The sequence below is a fragment of the Octopus bimaculoides genome, chromosome 3, assembly GCF_001194135.2.
Source record: "Octopus bimaculoides isolate UCB-OBI-ISO-001 chromosome 3, ASM119413v2, whole genome shotgun sequence".
Classification (NCBI taxonomy): Eukaryota; Metazoa; Mollusca; class Cephalopoda; order Octopoda; family Octopodidae; genus Octopus; species Octopus bimaculoides.
In genome coordinates this window covers 161,938,240-161,962,093 of record NC_068983.1, presented here as the reverse complement: position 1 = coordinate 161,962,093, position 23,854 = coordinate 161,938,240, and the positions used below count along the sequence as shown (strand labels likewise).

Genomic DNA, 23,854 nt, shown 5'->3' with positions numbered 1-23,854 from the left:
TTAATCAGCCAAAGGAGTAAATATAAACAACTAAATACTTGTCAGTGATTGGTTGAAATTATCGAAATAAGACAATTTTTTACATGAAATAAATTCGAATACAAAAATATTTTTCTGTTCTATAACACAAAATAGATAAGTATACGAAGTTTGAAAGTCTTTCGGTACCAAAAACACTACGTAAAACATTAATGAAAAATGTGGCCCCCGTTTTAAAATAGATCCATGATTTTTAATAATTTTTACACTACAAACTGTTTACTACGCTCCTTTCCTTTGATAGGATAAATGTTTAATGATTTTTAATGTATTTCATACTACCAACAGTTGGTAGATATCATACCATAGTAGAAAATTAATAGTAGATATACTGTAGTAGAATGTACGTCAAACTGAATAGATCCGGTCTCAAATAGCAAAGTAGCACCCTTCATTCTTCCTTTTTGTGTTCCAGCTCAAAGGCTGTGGCCATACCGGAGTCACATGTTTAAAATTTTCGCGGGTTACATTGTCGACCACACACAAATCATCGAGGCTTATAACTCTAGCTCTGTAATGAAACAACAGTCCCAAACAGACGAGTTCTCCTTGCAATGGATGAACAGTGTATACCTTAAAGATAGTATACCTCCAGTCCGAAGTAGTAAGAGAATTTGATGCAGATCAAACTGCCTGAATCATCCTCATATAATTACAGTAATACCTCGATTATCGCGGGTGTTACGTTCTAAAAACTCCCGCCATAGGTGAAAAGTCCGCGAAGTAGAAACAGTACTGTACTGTATATTTTTATTTTATTTTTACAATCTGTATATATTTATTTTATTATAAATGCAAAACACCACGAAAGAATCGACGTAAGCTTAAATAATAAACCACGATTTTCAAACAGGTGGCAGCCACATCTACAAGATTTCAAATGTGGAGTTTGGGGAAACTTAATGGCCCATGTGAGCACATTTAAATTTCAGGAAAGGTTTATCTCATTATCATTTTTCTTAATATTATGGAAAACATCCACAACACTTGGCAAAAAATGACGAATTTGTCTCCGTCGAACTTCCTAATCGAAATAATACACATAAAGTTGATCTGGTAATGAAACACACGATACATGAACCTTGTGGAGAATAGAAATCAACTTCTATTTCTATGTTAAATGCAGCAAGAATTACCCACGTCGTTCCGATTGTTTTCCACTTTGATGTCAATGAAGTCCTACTGAAGGAGATCATATTGCTACTGTGTGAGTTGGAAACGGACATCGAGGTGGACACTGGATACTTATTTCCCGGTAATGTTATAATACTTAATTTCATTAAAACTTTTAGCACTATTAAATTAGCCTCATTTTTGATATTTTCACTGTCATTAATCATAAGTATGATAATACTTTTGTCGTAACTTTTAATTTTTTTGATAAAAATAAATGAGTATTGTATATGCACGGACTCGAGCTTCTGGGTACGCAGTATTGTATATGCTTTCTTTTTTCATAACAGTATGCCTACTTTTGCACCACCCTGTATTATCCAGCTTAAAGGCGGCGCGCTGGCAGAACCGTTAGCACGCCGGACGAAATGCTTAGCGGCATTTTGTCCGTTTTTACGTTGTGTGTTCAAATGCCTGTTACTCTTTCGGCGGTCGATAAAATAGATACCTGCTGAACACTGTGGGTCAATGTAATCGACTTACCTCTACCCTAAAAATTGTTCGCCTTCTGCCAAAATTTGAAACCAGTATATCGTCTACCAGAGAAAAAAAACTTGGACACATCATGTGGTCATGGGCTTCATGAGAATTGCTAAATATCTGAAACCTTTGCCGATTGTTCTCTGCTTGGAAATTGGCTTAACGACATTCTGTCAGCCTGATGAGTGCATCGGGTACCAATACAGCAGCCTCATTGCACGGAGGTAAATTATACCTTCTGGAGTGTTCGACATTCGACTTTTGTCGGCATACAAGCCAACAGGAACACTTTCTGGTATTGTGCTGGCATCAGTTTGAAGAGATAGAGGAATGTTTGCAAAGAAGAGCTGTTAGCTGAAACTATAGCAAAATGAAGCTTAAAGAAAATAACAGCATCGAGATTTTCTCTTCCATTTCTGCAGTGGAGTCTGTGCTGTTGCACGGGTCTGAGACTTGGACATTGGCCAAGAAACTCACTCAGATGGTGGATGGGTGCTACACGATAAAGATAAGGATGGCTCTGAACATTAAACAATATAGACTGAGGGTGAAGAACTCAGAGTTGTACGAGAGCCTCCAGATAGTTAGCCCGAAAATAACAGAAGAGACTGGAGTTAGCTGGACATGCTCACCATCATTCAGAGTTGATACTTCACTCTGTGCTCCCTGTGGAAGTCCCTACACGGACACACTAGAAGATGGTGACCGAGGATGACACATGTTGATGCCCTAAGGACAGACACAGGTCTCTGGGAGACGCAGGACATAGCAGTGATGATGAGGGACAATGACTGCTGGAGAGAACTCTCAGGAATTTTTTTTCCTTTTTTATCTGCAGCCATTCTCAGACAATGGTTTGTCAAATTTGTGCTTCAGAAATATAGACGTTTTCAGACAGGATGGTGCATCTTGTAACAATATTTCCTGGTGCTCTAAAAAATTGTTTTAAAGAACTCCGTGAATTGAGAGGCCTTGAGCAACTGTGACATAAAACTGGTGGCTCTGAATGTTTTTCTCCTGAAGTATTTTGTATCTGTTGAATCAAATATGATTGCTGAAGTTCATCAGATAAATCTGGAAGTTTTTCAATATGGATTGAACTAGATTTGTATTAAATACCAAAATCAAATTCGGCCACTATTGCTCCAGTTCACTCTTCCATGAACATTACAATAATGGGTGGAGGCGTAATGGCCCAGTGGTTAGGGCAGCAGACTCGCGGCTTTGATTACCAGACCGGGCGTTGTGAGTGTTTATTGAGTGAAAACACCTAAAGCTCCACGAGGCTCCGGCAGGGGATGGTGGCGAACCCTGCTGTACTCCTTCACCACAACTTTCTCTCACTCTTACTTCCTGTTTCTGTTGTACCTGCATCTCAAAGGGTCAGCCTTGTCACACTGTGTCACGCTGAATATCCCCGAGAACTACGTTAAGGGTACACGTGTCTGTGGAGTGCTCAGCCAGTTGCACGTTAACTTCACGAGCAGGCTGTTCCGTTGATCGGATCAACTGGAACCCTCAACGTCGTAAGCGACGGAGTGTCAACAACAACAATAATGGTACCTCATGTTAATGTAACTATGGCTGATTGACACAGATACTTCTAGCATTGAATCTATGTCATAATGTCTTGTAATATTCAACATTGTTTTGACAATTCTATTCTGAACCATCATCGGTTGCTGTCGTTATTGAGGAAGTCACTGGTGTTTCTGACAAAGCTGTTTACCACCTTGTTTTAGAATTTATTTATTTTGTTCGTGAAAAATTAGTTGTGATGCTGTGTTGTTCTACATTTTGTATCAACTTCCATTCTTGCTGCTCTTCAGAAAGTTGTACTCATGCTAATCCATGTTTTGAAGTATTTGGAACCAAAATGCATTCTCTTTGCTCTTATGTAAACTATTCTCATCTTCATCTCCATGGAGCTGCAGTCACTTGTCTTTTGGTTTTCTCTTTCTGTTTCATTGAGTCTCCGTCTCCTTGCTGCTTCTCTGTGACACATTTCTCATAGCTTATTCATATTTGATCATTTATTGAATATGCTTAAAGAAACAGTAATTTCACTAAATACAAAATCGTGAAATCTAAGTTAACCCCTTGTTTTGCATGTCCTGGTCACACTTCACATTAGAACTATTTCTTAAAATACTATTTCATGAACAGTTGTTGGCGGTGGCGTTTAATCGTCTGTCCGATAATTTTGATTTCTTCTTGACTCCTTCTTCTCCCCTGTCCGTGTTTATGCCTCTGATGATTAACGAGGCTGATTCTTGCATGGAAACATCTGTTGCAAAGTTCACAAGAGATCCGTAATGGAGGCTTTCGTTGTTGCAGCCTCCATTTTCTTTCTTGTCATTTCTCTGTCATTCAGCTTCAAAATGATGTGTCACAGTGGAGCTGAAAAGATGCCAGCTGGGCCGGTCCTCAGCTTCAGTGCCCCAGGCTTTCATAGATAGTAAATCAGTTCTTAAACAATTTTTTTCTCCAGCCACTGTTGTGTGGTGCTCAGTTTCTAATAACAAAAAAAAACTCACCCACAAGGCATTGGATCAGCCCAGGGCTTTAATACAAGACACTTGGCCAAAGTGACACAGTGGGACTGAACCTAAAGCCATATAGTTGCAAAGCAAGCATTTGAACCACACAGCCATTTTCCTTTTTGTTTTATTTGGTCAAAATTTCTAAACTCTGGGTAGAGGGACATTAACGAGGTTGTGAATAGCAATGACAGGACTTTAACAGACCTAGCTGATTAATTGGTTGACTGAGCAATTAATCAGACAGTTAATTAGCTAAATGATTAACTAATCAATTAATAATAGAAGTGAAATATAACCTGTGTGTGTTACTAGTATTGGCTTAATGACCCTCCCAAGATACAACAAAATCTGTTCCAACACAAGATTTTGCATCAGTAATCTTGCAAACCAAATACAAAAACTAAATATCCAAATTTGAAGAACAGTGCCAAAACACGATCCATTGAACAGCAGAATGCAAGAATGTAGCGACGTTTCCAAAGATAGATTAATGTGAAAAATTAAGTAATTCACTGCACCTGACTAAACTTGTTCTTCAGTGTAATTTATTCGAAATTGGTGCAGGATTTATTAAAAATGTGTGAATGACAAGAGACAAAAGTTAGGATACAAAAATAATTTATTGGATTTGCAAATACAATCATTATTATAGATATTTAAGAAAGTCTAGAATGCTAAGAGATTGAAGGCAGTATATTAATATATGTAAGCTATCAAATATTGTCAAATTAAACTTGCAGTTATTTAAGAAGAAAAAGAATGTTAAGCTTATACATAAATTTGTCATGAAATCATTAAAAATAATTCAAAGAACCCAAGAAGTCTTAGAGACCAATTTTAATAATGATTAAAAGCTTAAAGACTTAGATAAGAAGCTACTATCTCCAAACCTTTAAAGAAACACCAAGAATCCTGAAAAATTGCCCAATGGGTTTACTTAGAATAATAAAAATTGTGCCATAAAAAACACAAAAACTGTCCGGAGTAACATTCAGATATTCTGTCAAAATTTTAAAAACCAATTATTAAAATTAGTACAAGCTTGTTCCTAGTTCAAATCTATTTGAAACCATAAATCTATTTGCTGTATTTTGCCATGGTGAAAATTTTTCGCTGTAGACAAAACGGTGTAAATAAACCAAGTCAGCTCACAGCATCACTTTTATCAGATTGTTGGATGCATACATTTTGGAGTGGTTATTTCCTCTTGTCAGTTCCCAGCAACTGCATTTCTGGTCTCTGTCGCTGTAGAGAAGATAACCACTCCGAAATGCATGCATCCCAAAGTCTGGTCAGGTGATGCTGCAAACTGACTCACTGTACTCACACCTATTTGTGTGTAGAGAGAAATTTTCTCCATGGCAAAAACACAGTGAATGGCTTTTTTTTTACAGGTTTATGCTTCAAACAGATCTGAACTGGTAACAAGTTTATATTTATACACCTCTCTGCTTAGCGGTGTTGCCCTGTATCTTAATTAAAATTATAGGTTTGTGTTTCTAGTATTGCTTATAACACAAAATATCAACAGTAATAAACAATAACAATAAAATGAGTGCCAGGGACTGTACCTTTTAATATCTATTTCAGACCAGTTATTTTTTAATTCAAAACAAATGTGAATAATTAATCATTACATTTGACAAACTAATCTAGAGGCTAAGGGTTTCAAACCTTGGTTGACTAGTTTGGTTTCAGAAAGGACCACTGAGAGCCATTGATTGACAAGTATGCTTTCAATAACAGAGACCAACACTATCTACAAGTTAACAACTTCGGTTCTACACAAGATTCTTCATAGCTTGTTATCAGGCAAACATCCCAGGGTTGATCTTGTATAGCTGGCATAACATTACTTTAAAGCATATCTGCAAAAATGTATATATTTTCTGCTTCTAAAAGATGTCAAATGCTGAAAAGTCTTAAAAGTTGAATTGACAAATTCTAACCTGTTTAAAATACTTCCTTTACCTGGTTTTTTTGAGGGTGGTGGTGACAATCCGATAATTTAATAAAATCTTAAAGATCCCTTTTATAAATGATGTTCCAATTACCTTTCAACTATGAAAAAATATTGTTCTAGCTACAGATTCTGTTAAGCATTTCAATGGCCTTTATTGACATTATTTACATTCAACAGATATTAACACTTTCAGCTGATATACCCTCGGCTGGAGGGTATATCAGCCAAAATGTTGTGTTAACAACAAACAAGATGAGGACAAATATCCGTCAAATGTAAATAATTCCTCATCTCTTAAATATAGAACTGTATTTCAATGGCCATTAGGTGTTCTACTAACACCACAGATTCTGTGGAATGTAAATTCTAAATAACATAGGTGAGAAAATAAAATTTATCTTTGTCTAAATTTGGTAAAACTTTTATACTATAAAAAAATTCAAAGAAACAGAAGGATATTTTAGTTATTATTTTAGATGTCTCTACTTCAAATATCAGAAATCTAATAGTCATGTGATCAGGGCATATTTTCAAAATCGGAAAAAAGAAACAAAAGTAACCAAGTCAACAATTTTAATAGCAAGAGTAAAAAGTAAAATATTGATGTAAACCAGTTTTTAAAGCTTTTTTTAAAAATTTTTTTAGGTCAAATGGGCCTTTTACGATAAGTTGTATTCCCAGCAGCCTTTGAAATGAATTTTAGCAAAAGACCCAAAGCAGGAATGTGATGAAGACAAAACACTAAATCCTTGGGTTTACAACAAACTGTGCTTAAGTAAACAATAAAAGAGAGATAAATAAAGCAACAATAGCTTGAGCAAGTTTATTAAAGTATCAAGAGTGAAAAGAATAATGTGTAACATATTGAAAGACTGATGACATTAAACTCAAACTGCACATGGTCCTAATTACATTTATAGATTTTTTTTTTTTAATTAAGTGAAATTAGTCTTTTTGAAGTACAGAAACAGATATTAAGAAATTCATAGGTTTGACAAAAATATGCATCAAATATGATAAAACAAAAATGCGAGTAATTAGAATACAAGTGTTTATATGAAGGAAAAATAATTAGCTTTCAAATGTTCAGTCATTATGAGAAGATATCTATGAAAGCGTTTCTCCTCTTTTGGAAGTGCAAAGGCAGCAGGCGAAGACAATGAGAAACAACTGAAATAGAAACGAAAATAAACAGGTGAACATACAAGCATCTCGTTAGACAAGCATCAACGTAAAAATAACAGGTGAAAACACAAGTCTCAGGATTAAATTCACAGAGTTGAATATATATAGTTATCGAGGTTAATAATAGATGCTATCAATACATAGGCAGTGATACATGCTCATGTATTATTTATTAAAAAAAAAAAAAAAAGAGTGGGGAAGGAAACTGCACGTATAATACATAACTTAGAAGCAGCGCTATGGATGTGCCCGCACACATGAGCTTGAGACATGGCTGCCTTCATGCACTTCTCATGAGGAATTCTGGAAGAAGCTTTCTGAGACTAGTGCAGAAATGCTTCTGGGGGGTGGTGGGGAAGAAACAGAAAACCGTTGGAAAATCGATTATAGCAGTGACTCGATCAATTCCTAGGGGTATCTAAAGAAAGAATTTTCATATTCTGAAATATTATATTAGACTATGGATGGTTAAATTATAACAGTTATTATAGTCCATTGTTGTTATTATAGTGCATTTTTGTGACATTCAAAACACATTATATTTTACAAACAATACACAATGCTTCAAGCAAACTACAATACTCTCCTATAGGTATCAAAGTAAATGCATAGAGCTTATAGCATCCAAAGATGCCAGAAGATAACATTTTCAGAGCTTGTACTAAAGTGGTGCCCAGCCGAAACATCAGTAAAGTCTGAACAAAGCTACCAAACCATATCATTCTTACTATTGCAGTTCTTTTCAACAAATTCAACAAAAACAATAAAAATATTTAACAAAAACATCTTCGCCTGACTGGCCTTCGTGCGGGTGACACGTAAAAGCACCCACTACACTCTCTGAGTGGTTGGCGTTAGGAAGGGCATCCAGCTGTAGAAACTCTGCCAAATCAGACTGGAGCCTGGTGTTGCCATCCGGTTTCACCAGTCCTCAGTCAAATCGTCCAACCCATGCTAGCATGGAAAGTGGACGTTAAACGATGATGATGATGATCTTTAAATGACGGTCTGACCGTTTGCCAAGTAAATAGAAAGCAGTAATTGAAGTAGATAGTGAATATGCTCCAGAATAATCATCTAAAGATGTTTTTGTTACGTCATTATTGTTTTTGTTTGAAAAAAAAAGCCACAATAATTGTGCACCAACTCAATACGAAATACCAACAAATTATAAATGAAATCAATGGTTAGTGTCTGTGTTACATCATCTTGGTGTACATTTATCACAGTCTCTAGCAAAAGTCAGCAAGACGGATCTAATTTGATCAACGTTATGTTGCATCAAGTCAAAATTTTTGCAATATTTTCTTAACTTACTCTTTTACTTGTTTCAGACATTTGACTGCGGCCATACTGGAGCACCGCCTTTAGTCAAGCAAATCAACCCCAGGACTTATTCTTTGGAAGCCTAGTACTTATTCTATCGGTCTCTCTTGCGAAACCGCTAAGTTACGGGGACGTAAACACACCAGCATCGGTTGTCAAGTGATGTTGGGGTGGACAAACACAGACACACAAACATATACATACACACATATATATATATATATATATATATATATATACGATGGGCTTCTTTCAGTTTCCATCTACCAAATCCACTCACAAGGCTTTGGTCGGCCTGAGGCTATAGTAGAAGACACTTGCCCAAGGTGTCACGCAGTGGGACTGAACCCAGAACCATGTGGTTGGTAAGCAAGCTACTTACCACACAGCCACTCCTTTACTTTATTTGTCAAGTTACAACAAAAGCAGTCTACCATTCAAAGTAGAAACCATCATGTTGCACCATCTGAAGCCACCTTTCTGCCAGTTCTTTGGTTCCATGCCGATATCAGTTCTTGTCCCTCGAGGCCAAGTATTCCATTCACTGAAGCCTCCACCTCTTCCAGCTCCATGAAGCATCACAAACACAGGAAAGAAGCTTCAGTGAAGGAGTTCTTCACCTCTAAGAACTGGCAGGAAGGCAGCTTCAGATGATGTAACACAATGGCCTCCACTTTGAATGCTCAACTGCTTTTGGTCTAACTTGACAAATAAAACAAAAGTTACTCAACACAATAAAAATTAAATTTGGTCTCGTTGCAATTAGATAAACTTTATTGATAATACATAGGCGTAGGAGTGGCTGTGTGGTAAGTAACTTGCTTACCAACCACATGGTCCCGGGTTCAGTCCCAATGCGTGCCATCTTGGGCGAGTGTCTTCTACTATAGCCTCGGGCCGACCAAAGCCTTGTGAGTGGATTTGGTAGACGGAAACTGAAAGAAGCCCGTCGTATATATGTATGTGTTTGTGTTTGTCCCCCCAACATCGCTTGACAACCAATGCTGGTGTGTTTATGTCCCCATAACTTAGCAGTTCAGCAAAAAGAGACCGATAGAATAAGTACTAGGCTTACAAAGAATAAGTCCTGGGGTCGATTTGCTCGACTAAAGGTGGTGCTCCAGCATGGCCACAGTCAAAAGACTGAAACAAGTAAAAGAGTAAAAGAATACAAATTTTTCTACCAAAATATTGGACACAGAAAAAAAAAAAAAAAAAAAGACTAAAACCTTGAACAGCAGCATATAAACCTTGTAAAGTTAATATATAACATATAATAATAGAATATGTGGTCACCATAGCAATGGCTGGACTTCCTCTTCTGAACCCTAAAAAGAACTTCAGCTTCCCATTTTTGATTCTCTATTGAACTCACCAGGATTCCTCAATGGACCACTAGTCCACATCAGACTGGATCAAGGCGTAAAATGAGGGAAAGAAGGCATTTCACTGACAAATGCAGATTTATTATCTCTAGCCACATGGATATAAATGTCTCTTCTGTGTGTTTTCTAGCTAAAGTCTGGATGGAAACAGTGTATCTCTGCCCAGGTACTCTCCACTCACTGGAATTCTGTCAACCAAATTCTGTCAACCAAATTCACTCAAACAGCATTTGTTCACTGGGGTTATAGATGAAGACACTTGCTCAAGGTGCAATGAAAAGAGACTAAACTGAAAACCACACGGCTGGGAAGCAAACTTCTTAACCACACAGCATCATCATCATTTAACATCCGTTTTCCATACTGGCAGGAGTTGGACAGTTTGACTAGAACAACACCAGGTTCCAGTCTGATGTGGCTTGGTTTCTACAGCTGGATGCCCTTCCTAATGCCAACCACTTTACAGTGTGTACTGGGTGCCTTTAATGTTGTGCCATGCAAGTGTTTTCACTTGGCACCAACACAGGACTCATGAAGATCAATCCTTTTCACCTGGGGGAGCAGCCTTAACAATTCTGCTGTGGTAGAAGGGTCTTCTTGAATACTTTACTGCAATGCTTGCCAATGTGTGTGTGTGTGTAACAAATGAGAGAAAAAGAAAATACAATTCACGAGATCCTTTATTAACAATTGTTTCAACACATCTTGCATTAGTCTCTCACAGGTGTATCATCATTATCATCATCCAGTGTTTTAAATCAGGGTTTTGTCTCTGTTAACGGAGGTGGTCGGATCTACTTCAATGCCATAGCAACCGCCCTCACACCATCTCGCCCTTTTTGGGCATCCTCCCTCCTCAAGCCAACCCTCCCAATTTCCTCCTCCACCTGTCACCTCCATATGTTCCTCGGTCTATCTCGCTTCAGTTACCTCCAACTCAAGCACCCTCCTCAGAACAAGCTCCTCATCCCTCCTCAACACTTGCCTGTACCACTGCACTCCATTTACCTTTGCCAGCCGTTCCACAGAATCCTCCATCCCCAGCATCCCCATCAAGTCCTCAGTCCTCCTCTCATCAAACAGCCTCACCCCACACATTTCTCTCACCATTGCTCTCTCAATCCTTCTCAAAATTGCCATCTCTCTCTCTCCCTCAAAACACCCAACTCTAAAATACTTATATACGAATAGGGTGCAATGGGTAAATTGTTACCATTTTATATTTTCAATTCACACATTGTTTTTGATTTTGTCAACTACACAGCATAGTAGGGTTAGTTGGGCACTGTCTGTGAAAAAAAGAGCTTGGTAATTAAGAAATTCAAAAGTGAGAACATACCTGCACCAGAATAATAGCGATGGCAATGCCAATGGCTGCTGGGAGATTCTTACTAATACTTTCTTTAACTTTTGTATAACAGCCTGGCCAACTCTGAAGATATAAATTTATTATTATTAGAGACAGAAGCAACAACATCAAGCTGCTTGTAATAATATTCTCAGCTGCTTTTCTTGAAATATTTACTAATCTATTTACACAGCTAAAACAACATTTAATAATCAACTTATGATAGAAATTCAAAAATATTCTCTCTTTGTTCTAATATTGGTTTCAGATTTTGGAACCAAAATTAGAATTCAGCAGTTAAAGAGTTATAGTTAAATATTCCTTTCTACACAGCATGAAACTTTGGGGGAGGGAGGCAGTTGGCTACATCGACCCCAGTGCGTAACTGGTACTCATTTAATCAAGCCTGAAAGGATGAAAAGCAAAGTCAACCTCGGCAGAATTTGATCTCAGAACATAACAGCAGACAAAATACCACGAAGCATTTCACTTGGTGGGCTAACGATTCTGCCAGCTCGCCACCTTTTAATAATAATAATAATAATCCTTTCTACTGGAAGCACAAGGCCTCAAATTTGGGGGAAGGGATTAAGTCGATTACATCGACCCCAGTGCATAACTGGTACTTATTTAATTGACCCTGAAAGGATGAGAGGCAAATTCGACCTTGGCGGAATTTGAACTCAGAACATAAAGGAAGGACAAAAATGCTGCTAAGCATTTTGCCCAACATGCTAACAATTCTGCCAGCTCACTGAGCAATCTAATGCTCTGATGAATGTTAGGTTAAATTTCAAGGAAGGGGTAAATTGATTTTACCAAGCCAAGTGCTCAACTGTTATTTTATTGATATCAAAAAAATGCAAGACAAAAATCAACCTCGGCAGAATTTGAACTCAGCATATAAAGACAAACGAAATGCCATTTAGCATTTGCCCAGCATTTTAACGATTCTGCCAGCTCACCAACTCACTTTATTCTGATATCAGACACAGAAATGGTTGAATGATTAACAAGCTTACTGTTTTCCAACAATGTGTTTCTAGGTTCAATCCCATGGCACAGAACCTGGGGCAAGTATTTTCTGAACAGCGTTAACTTCAACAATTTGATTTGGGGGTTTCAATTGGAAGAGAAAAACGGTGCAGACATCAGTCACATGTGTGTATTTCACCAGTATATAAAGATTTGTGCATTTAAACAGAAATACGTTGCATTTATTCTGTCACTTGCCATCAGAAATGCAGCAAACCAGTGATTGGCAACCTAAATGTAGGCATCACTGACTACATACTGTTTAACGTCTGCCTTCCATGCTAGCATGGGTGGGACAGTTTCACAAGAGCCAGCCAGGCAGACACCTGCACCAGACTTCTGTGTCTGTTTTGGTAAGGGTTTTTACAGCTGGATGCCCTTCCTAACACCAACCACTCTGCAGAGTGGGCTTAGTGCTTTTTATATAGCGCAAGCACAGGCGAGGTGAGTAGTGCTTTTTATGTGGCACAAGCACAGGGAGTAGTACTTTTTATGTGACACAGGCAAAAAACTTATAAAAATTAGCTGAAACAGGAATATATCAACAACAATCCTTATGTATAGAGTTCAAAGTATTACAGCCAGGAAGAAAAAGTACCAGTAACATGGATGATTTAACTATAAAATCTGATAAATTTATCATTTTGTACTGAGATGGTTGTCTTTTAAATAACATCCTCACAAATTGGGTTTCTTAAAATAATATCAAAATTATTTTCACTTCTTCATAATGGTGTAAACTTAAATTTTCTGTAAATTTTCCAAAAACAATCTTACCTTATTCTTGCAAACAAAATTGTATTTATCTACGTCACTCGGCTTCTCAATACCACAACACTCGTTCTGGAAAAAGAAAAAAAATCAAAGACTCAAACATACATTGATTATATATGCCTATATTTTTATAGATTTTCCTCTATTCAGCTATGTCTACTCATTGATCTATCTCTGCATCTATCTAGATGTATGTATAAATTCATGTATCTACATCTCTATATTTCGCCACACAACACACACATATTTGTCAATCAAATTATTACATTATTCTAATAGGTCTAAAGATTTAGACCTATTGTTGAATTTTTTAAATATTAATCCATCTTAAAGTAAATCATGCACATAGCACATTTATGAATGTAAATGAGAAACCAGTTGTGAACTGTAAACTCCATCAGCCATTAATAACGGAATATGATGAATTGTACTAACAGAATTGCTTTCAAAGCAGTCATCAACATCTAACCCTGGACAGCTACTAACCTATTGGTGTATTTATAGACATTTTAGTATTAATATACAAGGTGCTGTGGGTAAATTGTTGTCATTTTAGGTTTTTAATTGTATGCATGTGCATTGTTTGTTTTACATTTTGTCAACTACACAGTATAGTAGGGTGAGTTGGGCACTGTCTGTAAAAAACAACAACATCACCATGACACAATTCACTCTGCCAGAAATTTGGAAATGACATGCTGTACTGCTTGGCATATGTGCTGGAAGCTCCAATACAAACATTTCCGAGTGATTAGGTGTCAACCTGAGGACATGCACTGAGAGTGATAAAAATCAAACAGCCAGTCAACATCATAGTGTTTGGAGTGATCACTAGTGATGGCAACGTTATGCCTCCATTCATCTCCCCACACAGCCTCAGACTCAACATGGAGGCCTACATCAAGTATGTGGAGGAGGCAGTGCTGCTCTGGGTCAAGAGGGTGGCTGCTGGAAAACCCTATGTCTGGCAACAGGACTCTGCACCATGCCTTACAAGCAGGAGAACCTACTCATGGCTGTCAATGTCTGCGACCACATCGACCCTAACATCTGGCCACCTAAGTCCTCAGACTACAACCCCATTGATTATTTTGTGTAGGGCGCAGTTGAGCAAGAGACCAACAAAAATCCTTGTAACACCAAAGATAAACTAAAGGCGAGAATTATGGCAGCATTCACCACCTTAAACAAGGATACCATCCAGAAGAGTTGCAGGAGATTCCGAAGTTGTCTGGAGGGCGTGGTTGAAGCCAATGGCGATTTTATTGAATAAATTTACTCCTTGGTATTTTAAGATATTTTTATGTAATTTAGGTAAATATATCTGTTAAAATGAGATGTCAGTGTCATTTTCATCTTAGCCTAATTTAGATGACAGTTTATTCACCACACCCTGTATATACAAATGAACCACAAGGCCTGAAATTTTGAGGGAAGTGGAGGACAGTTGATTAGATTAACCCCAGTATACAACTGGTACTTAATTTATCAACACCAAAAGGATGAAAGACAAAGTCAACTTTGGTGGAATTTGAGCTCAGAACATAAAGACATGCTAACCTTTTTGCCAGTTCACCACCTTAATGACCCATATATTGATAAACATTCTAACTCAGTAATTTGAGTGAAATTCATAACATCATTAAGACAGTATGTTCATTAAGGTTCCTAATTAGCATTAAACCAACAGAAATCAGTAAATATTGCTTTCAAATTTTGGCACAAGGCCAGCAATTTCGAAGGAGAGAGAAAGTGGATTACATTGAACCCTAGTGTTCAACTGGTACTTAGTTTATCAACCCCCAAAAGGATGAAAGGTAAAGTCGACCTCAGCCAAATTTGAACCAGAAGAGATGAACAAAATGTTGCTAAACATTTTGCCCAGAGTGGTAACAATTTTACTAACTTACTGCCTTGAAATCTGTAACCTGTAAATAATAAACTAATTTTTCCACAAGGCCAAAGTATATTTACTCAGAGACAAAGGAGTGCGTTAGGTTAAAATATGTTTACTTGACATAAATCTGAACTGGTAAATATTAACAAGTTCCATATTTGCAATGTTTAGAAACATTTTTTTTTTTTTAGGTTAGAAAGTTATCAAACCAGCAACAATTCTATCGTACAACAACAAAGTTTAACTTCTACTCACCTCATTGAAGAGTCTTTCAACAATTTCCTTTTGTTCTTTGGATTTTGACTTATCAAACAGTTTTTGTAGAGACTCCTTAATTGTCTCCTCAAACTAGAATGGAAGAAGTTTAGAAATATGTTCAATATATTTTCAATATTTAATAACAGCTAATTAAAATTGTAGCCATGCACACACACAGGCGTATCCTCCGTATCCTCTCAGGTGAGAGGTCCTAGTCAAGTGGGCTGATGAGTTCTGGTGCTACATGAAAGCACCCATGCAGCTGGCAACTTGTAAAAGCACCTGTAAAAGCACCCAGTACACTTTGAAAAGTGGTCAGTGTTAGGAAGAGCATCCAACAGTAGAATTCATGCCAAAACAGACAAAATGGAGCCAAAGCAGCTCTCCAACTGGTCAGGTCCAGTCAAATTGGTCAACCCATACCAGGATGGAAAATAGATGTTAATTCTTGATAAAAGAGACAAGAAAAACAAAAAAAAATACTTCGTTTATTCCAACTATTTAGTATTTAAACTGACCACATTCAACCCAAATATTCTACTTGTTTATGTTCAAACCAGCCAGATCTGACCTTTTACACCTAGCCTACATTGCCGTGGCTATGTGGTAAGTCACTTGCTTACAAACCACATGGTTCCAGGTTCAGTCCCACTGCACCTGGAACTTGGGCAAGTGTCTTCTACTGTAGCCTCGGGCTGACCAAAGGCTTGTGAGTGGATTTGGTAGACAGAAAGTGAAAGAAGCCCATCGTATATGTATAATATATATATATGTGTGTGTGCTTGTGTGTCTGTGTTTGTCCCCCTCAACGTTGCTTGACAACTGATGATGGTGTGTTTACGTCCCTGTAACTTAGTGCTTTGGCAAAAGAGAACGATAGAATAAGTACTAGGCTGAAAAGAATAAGTCCTGGGGTCGATTTGCTCGACTAAAGGCGGTGCTCCAGCATGGCCACTGTCAAAATGACTGAAACAAGTAAAAGAATAATCATAATAGAATAATCTGAGTGCTAAAATGGGTAAATGGTTTCAAAAGAAAATTTAATAATACACAGAACTTAAAGGCAGGCAGCAACCAGTTACATGTTTATCTGTGGTATTACTTTAGTATGAAATCAGCCCAAGAATAGATTTTGTCATTTCTATGATATAACATTAAAATAGGAGAAATGGTGCCATGTACAAAATAAAGTGACCCTGGATAAACAGCAGAAAGGGATTCCCAGAAATATGGAACTTGTCATCATCATCATCGGTTAACGTCCGCTTTCCATGCAGGCATGGGTTGGACAGTCTGACTGAGAGCTGGTGAACCAGGAGACTGCACCAGGCTCCAATCTGATTGGGTAATGTTTCTACAGCTGGATGTCCTTCCTAACGCCAACCACTCCGAGAGTGTAGTGGGTGCTTTTTACGTACCATCGGCATGAGAGCCGGTCAGGCAGTACCGGCATTGACCATGCTCAAATGGTGCTTTTTATGTGCCACCTGCATGAGGGCTTGTCAGATGGTACTTTTTTATGTGCCACCTGCATGAGGGCCAGTCAGACGGTACTGGCATCGTACATGCTCAAATGGTACTTTTTACATGCCACCTGCACAGGAGCCAGTCCAACAGCAATGGCAACAACCACGCTCGAATGATGTTTTTTTATGTGCCACTGGCACAGGAGCCAGTCAGGCGACGCTGGTAATGATCATGCTCAAATGGTGCTTTTTACATGCCACTGGCACAGGAGCCAGTCAGCGGCCCTGGCAACAATCACGCTGAAAAAAAAAAAACTGAACATAAAACATGACATGTAATAAACTAAAACTGGATTCATTTTATATCAAAAATATTCAGGTTTTTCTTAAAATATTCCAATTACCTTTGGTCGAGCAACAATGATCATTATGAAGACAGCAACTTGTAGAGTAAGGATAACGGCCATTATTGTACTGTACTGGAAAATAAAAGATATAGGTTCAAATAGTACTGATTGCAATGAGAAAAATGGAAAGAAAAGTTGTAACAAAGACTATGTTGAATAATCCTTTCTACTATAGGCACAAAACCTGAAATTTGGGGGAGGGGAATAGTTGATTATATTGACCCCCAGTGTTTAACTGGTACTTAATTTATCAACCTCAAAAGGATGAATGGCAAAGTCAACCTCAGCAGAATTTGAACTCAGAATGTTGAGTAATAATAATCATTATTATTATTTCAATTTTTTTTTTGTCATAAGGGCAGCTTGGGGGAAATGGGGATGAGTCAATTACATCGCCCCCCCCCCCCAGTATTCAACTGGTACTTATTTTATTGACCCTGAATGGAGTCTGCTACCTCATCACCTAATGATTTCAAATCTGGCACAAATAAAGATATATTTCGAGAGTATTTATATCAAATTCAAGAGAAATTCTTGATTTATTGGAATCATCTCCACCTGCAGAGAAGGCAGAACGGTCATTTAGTATCAACACTTCATGAGAAGTGGAGATAATTTCAGAAAGTAAGAATTCTTCAAAATTGAGATTAAAGAAAATACAATTTGAGAGCCTGAAGAGGACAGTTGTGGACACAGGTTTCTGCTTAACAGGGTTCATCAGCCTAGATGAGATACTTAGATCTATACAAAAGGAGTACATAACACATTTATGCGTGTTTGTGTATGAACCAGCGTCTGCATATGTGCATGTCCCCCACTTCATCTTGACATCTGTGCAAACATCTCAACCTGCCATCATTCATACAAATGGTGTTGTTTGCTTGCAGCCTTCCTTGCAAACATATCAATCCATTAAGGTGCATGTTGTTTAAAGGAGTGGGGTGGGGGGATAATATTACCTTGTATTGGAACAAGGTTGGTTCTCAGAACAGCATCCAGCAGGAGAAAACCCTGATTCAATATTTCCTTGTTTAACCCAGTGATGATCCATGTAAGATTTTATTGATAAAAATTATCTGCATTAAGTTGGCTACACTTCTACAGAATATCTTAATTTTTTTAATTCAGTTCCTAATAATATTCAATTATAAAAATATTATAGGTTTTTGTTTTTTAAAAAAACGACTACGGATATCCAGGAACCAAAGAGAAACAAACCCTTGGTTAAAGCCATACAAACATGGATAAGTCAACAATTAAAACATGGAACACACACAAATACATGTTGCTACATACATCAAGCAAAGTAAATATGTGGTCATCCTTGCATCCAGACATGTCCCCTACATCTCTGTTAGGCTGAAGATTCCTAATCTTACAGTGCTAGTGCTGTGTAAAAATACCTGTACTAGTGCCACATGAAAGGCATCCATACTGGTGCTATGTAAAAGGCATTTGTGCTGATTCCTCATAAAGGGTGCCAGTGCCACATAAAATGGTACCTGTGCCAGTGTCACGTAAAAGGCGCACCCATGCCAGTGCTGCATAAAAGCAACCAGTACACTCTGGAAAGTGGTTAGCATTAGGAAGGGCATCCAGCCATAAGCTGTGTGACTAACTGAAGCAGTTTAGTCATATCGAAGTGCTCCTATCTTGAGAATCTGGGTTTCACGACACCAGAAAAAAGAACAAGCCCAATCATTTCACTTAGAAACCATCAAAGGTACTGTCAAAATATTCATGAAGTTTAGAATGTAATAAGCAGGGCCTCATATCAGTGAGGGGGGCCGGTGCGCATTGATGCCGTCAAGAGGTAGGCCCCAGAACAGCACGCATTCTCTCCTGATGACCCCATACACTTGCTGGCTTCCGGTATGTGGAGTTCTTGACTGGTAGCACTTGCATGTGCGAGTTGTTTGCAAGACATAGGCCTACCCAGATTCTAAAGTTAGAAGGAATGAGCACATAAAAAGAAAAAAAAGCCACCATGACACATACCAAATAATTTTTTATTATGTGAAATATTTCATTAGCTATAATATACTTAATTGTATTTACATTCATTAATTTCATGTTCCAGTAACAATGTCCATTATGTATGAAACTTAAAACTAATGATATAGGTAGCAAAAGAGTTTTTAAAAATTGCCAATTTTGAAAAAAGTAGCAAAGGAGAGCAGTCACTCTCCTTGCTCTCCTTTGAGCTATGCACTTATGTACACATGCAATGAAATCCATGCCTACACCACTGCCTCAGAATCTGCTCACACATCCATACTTAACCCTGTTGATGTGTAAATTCCAATGAAAGAGCCTAGTTTCTAGATTACAAATTAGTTCATTCTCCAAACTTGAAAAATAAAGTAGGGAAATACACACAATACAAACATCTTCAAGAATCTGCCAAGATTCTTGAAGAATCTAAAAATTGATGTTGATGAGCAGATGTGGATTCTTGAAGAAATTTCATTCAGCTTCATAATTCTAATGTATTGAGTACTTCCATAGATGTCACTCTCCTCAGTGGGACCATGTAATTTATATACCCTCGTCTTGAAATCCACTTTTCCATGCTTGTATAGGTCAGACAGAATTAATTGGGGCACATTTCTTACAGCCAGATGCCCTTCCTGTTAACTTTTATCTGTTTCCAAGCAAGGTAATTTTTCTCCAATACGCAGACATGTTTCTCACAGAAGACAAGGAAATGAACATTGTTTATATGATGGTGGTGGTCACACACAAATGATAGGCTTCTTTCAGTTTCTATCTATGAAATCCACTCAGAAGGCTTTGGTTGGCCTGGACTACTACATAGAAGACACTTGCCCAAGGTGTTGTGCAGCAGAACTGAAGCCAAAACCTCAAGGATACACCTATAAGATACGACCAACTGGTTAAATTTACTTCACAACCCTAAAATCCTAGGTTCATTTCCACTGCTTGGCGTTTTGAGCAAATGTTATTTTCTATAGCTTTGGATTGACCCAAACCTCACAAGTGAAACTGAGCAGATGAAAGCTGAAAGAGCTGTAATTGAAAGACGTTTTTTCACGTACACACACAAATTATCACACTAATTCTACCTGAGAAATTAAGTTACGGATAAATATCTATGGAATGCTGAGGCATCTATAAACACCTTACAGGTGCCATATACAAAGAAACGAAAAGTATTTTACTCAGATTTTACAACACATTGGTTGCTACAATTACCAAAATATGATAAATAAATTCCAATCAAAAGACAAATTTGTCGTATTTTTCTGCCTAGAATTTCTTTAACATTCAAACCCCAAACCTATTTTATAAGGAAAAATAATAAAAACTCATCTTCCTGTTTATTTAGAAAGCAGGTAATATACTCACTGTTCCAAGCAAGCAGCTGCTCTCTTTCCATGCTCCAAAGCAACCGAAGAATGCAATAAGTACAACAACAACAGATGCTATTATCAGAACAATGGCACCAGCCTTAATCGTATCGTTACTAAAGCCATCAAGAACATCCTCCATCTGAATTCCGTCAAGCCCCTTCATTATAAGGTCCTTTTTAGCCAGCAAGATACTTCCAAGGGCAACACCAGCAATGCCCAAGATCTGAAAAAAGAAAATCATTGCAGAATTGCAAATTGATCGTCAAGTAAAACAATTTAATGACAATTTTTAAATATGTAAAATTCTACTTACAAAGATGATCAAATTAAAGAAAAAAAGAATATATTTCATACAGTTTTCTGAACATCCAACCGCCATTTTGAATTTGGATCTGAAATATTAAAAGTTTGAATTTTAAAAACAGATTTTCAAGAAAATGTTTACAATAAAATTTCAAAATAGTATTACTGCCACTCTGAAACTGCCTGCTGTTCTTGAAATTTAACAAGAATCTTTAAAAACTCACATTACAAAGGAATTATTTCAGACATATCATGGCATTAGGAAGAGCAACCAGTCATGTAAACCATGCCAAAATTGAAATACTGGAGTCAAATATCTCTGATTCACTAGTTCCTATCTAATCAACCGTTCAACCCAAGTCAAACATAACATTTTATGAATTTTAAAACATAAAAGATACTTCTATGAATGAATTCCAATATTTTAAATCCGGGTTTGTCTCCATTAACTGGAGGTGGTGGCCAGATTTACCTCACTTTTACAGCAACTGCTCTCACACTATCTTGCCCGTTTTTGGCAGTCCTTCCTCCTCAGGCCAACCCTGTCAATCTCCTCCTCCACCTGTCCCCTCCATGTTTTCTTTGATTGACCTCGCTTTCGCGGTTCATTCACTTTAAACTTAGAACTCTCTTTAGAACCTGATCCTTAACACATGTCCATTCCCTTGCCAGCTGCTCCACCGATTCCTCGTCTGATAGTTTCACACTACATATTGCTCTCACCATTATTCTCTTGGTCCTTCTTAAAATTGCCATTTCGCTTCCCCTCAGACACCATGTCTCACTCCCATACAACACTGTAGATCTCATGCAACTCCAATATAAACCTTTCCTCTCATCTTTGAGGAGAACCTTTTCCCATATTATAATTCTATAAAATTAGTTTAACCATTTAGCATTTAAACAATCCATATTCATCCCAATTATTCTACCTGTTGTATGTTGAAAATGGCCAGATCTGGTCTCTCACACTTACCCAACCGCATTGTTCTAAAATAAATATTCACACTGAAATCACAAAGCTACAAGATGATGCATGATTAATTCAAAACTATGTAAATAAATAAGCATTAAATTTGACAGAGAAAGCCAAATGCTAAAGGATTTTTAAAGCAACCCTCACCCTTTAAACACCTAAGCAAAACTAGATTGAACTATTTAATCCCTGTGGAACTGAGTATTACCATTTGGTTGGTAACCGATTTGTTGGGACAGTCACTGACTTACAGAGAATACACCTGTGGCTAACTATCTCTGCCCTGATAGCAGTGAACAGGGATACAGTCCAGGGACCAAGAACACCAGAGGCCTCCACTGCTACAGGCTCAATCATAAACCTGTCAGGGAGCGACCATACCTTAACAAAACCTATCAGAGAATTGAATGAAGTCCATTTAAAATCAAAGAATTTTTCTTCAAGCACTAATAGAAAATTTTAGAGATCAATATGAAATTTTTTGAACAGTCCAAAGTCAATAACAACAAAAAAAACTTCTACATAAATGGAATGATGACATGGTAAATGAGTATTACCATTTCGTTGGTAACTGATGAAGAATTAGGGGTCTTCTGTGTCTGTCTCCCGTCCAGTTGTACCCTCAGTATACATTTACATTTTTTATCTGTCATTGTTTATTTCCAATGCATTTTTTCATTTATTCTATCTTATTATATTGATGGAGATTAATGTAGAATAGTTCATCTCCTGGAAAGAAGTCTACCCTATAATGCCCTCAATGTAGTGAAGTACTACTTAAAATCCCACCCATCCCACTCACCAAAAACTATTCCAACTGAAAAAAAAAAAAAGTCCTGTGAATTTTTGTACCGAAATCAGATTCCTAGTTTCTTACAAGGGTCATACGTTCAATAGTGGAGGGTTAGGGTCAACAAATTGATGGGAAAAGATTAATATTTTAACAACCAGACAAAAGTGAAAATGTAATATTTTCTAAAAGATTCAAAGAATTCATTTTATAGGATCACCGGTGCCAGGTCAACGGCAGGTAAAAAGCACCCACTACACTCTCAGAGTTACTTTGCCGAATCAGATCAAAACCTGGTACAGCCCCCACCCCTTACCAGTTTTCAGTCAAACCATCCAACCCATGCCAGCATGGAAAGCAGACATTAAATGACAATGATGACGTTCTACTTCTTTCATGGTAAAAGTATATGGAATAGAGTAAAACAACACCAAGATAGACGTAGACAATTAATTTTATTAAGAAACCAATTAATTTATCAACTTTTGTTGCTAGGCAATAGACAGACAAGATTCAACAAAGAGTGTGTGTGTGTGTGTGTGTGTGTGTGTGTACAATGCATTCCCTAAGTTGAAAATAAAGAGGATTGTCAGACTAGTTCATGGCCCCATAAAACAAAATGGAAAAGGCGTTGCCCCAGAAGATCATGAGGGAGATTTGTTGGGACAGTCACTCTGACTCATAGGGCATACACCTGTGGCTAACTATCTCTGCCCCGATAGTGATGAACAGGGATAAGGTCCAGGGACCAAGAACACCAGAGGCTTCCACTGCCACAGGTTCAACCATAAACCTGTCAGGGAGCAACCATACTTTAACAAAAACTATCAGAATGAAGTCAATAATTTAAAATCAAAGAATTTTTCTTATTTTAGAGATCATCATAATCATCATCATCGTTTAACGTCTGCTTTCCATGCTAGCATGGGTTGGACGACTTGACTGAGGACTGGTGAAACCGGATGGCAACACCAGGCTCCAATCTAAATTTGGCAGAGTTTCTACAGCTGGATGCCCTTCCTAACGCCAACCACTCAGAGAGTGTAATAGGTGCTTTTACGTGTCACCTGCACGAAGGCCAGTCAGGCGATACTGGCAACGGCCACGCTCGAAATGGTGTCTTTTATGTGCC

At 37.6% G+C, this 23,854-nt stretch overlaps 1 protein-coding gene across 1 annotated transcript in view; it reads right to left on the bottom strand.

Moving 5' to 3' along the window:
• Positions 1-4,836: 4,836 nt before the first annotated feature.
• Positions 4,837-23,854, bottom strand: part of LOC106867200 (CD9 antigen) — a 41,342-nt gene continuing 22,324 nt past the window's right edge. Inside the window, exons 2-8 of the mRNA XM_014912007.2 lie at positions 20,967-21,045; positions 20,649-20,876; positions 17,277-17,351; positions 15,404-15,496; positions 13,255-13,320; positions 11,434-11,526; positions 4,837-7,368 (exon numbers count right to left, since the gene is read on the bottom strand). Of these exons, the coding sequence (XP_014767493.1) occupies positions 7,306-7,368; positions 11,434-11,526; positions 13,255-13,320; positions 15,404-15,496; positions 17,277-17,351; positions 20,649-20,876; positions 20,967-21,032 (684 nt within the window). The 5' untranslated portion in view covers positions 21,033-21,045 and the 3' untranslated portion in view covers positions 4,837-7,305. The remainder of the gene's footprint in view (positions 7,369-11,433; positions 11,527-13,254; positions 13,321-15,403; positions 15,497-17,276; positions 17,352-20,648; positions 20,877-20,966; positions 21,046-23,854) is intronic.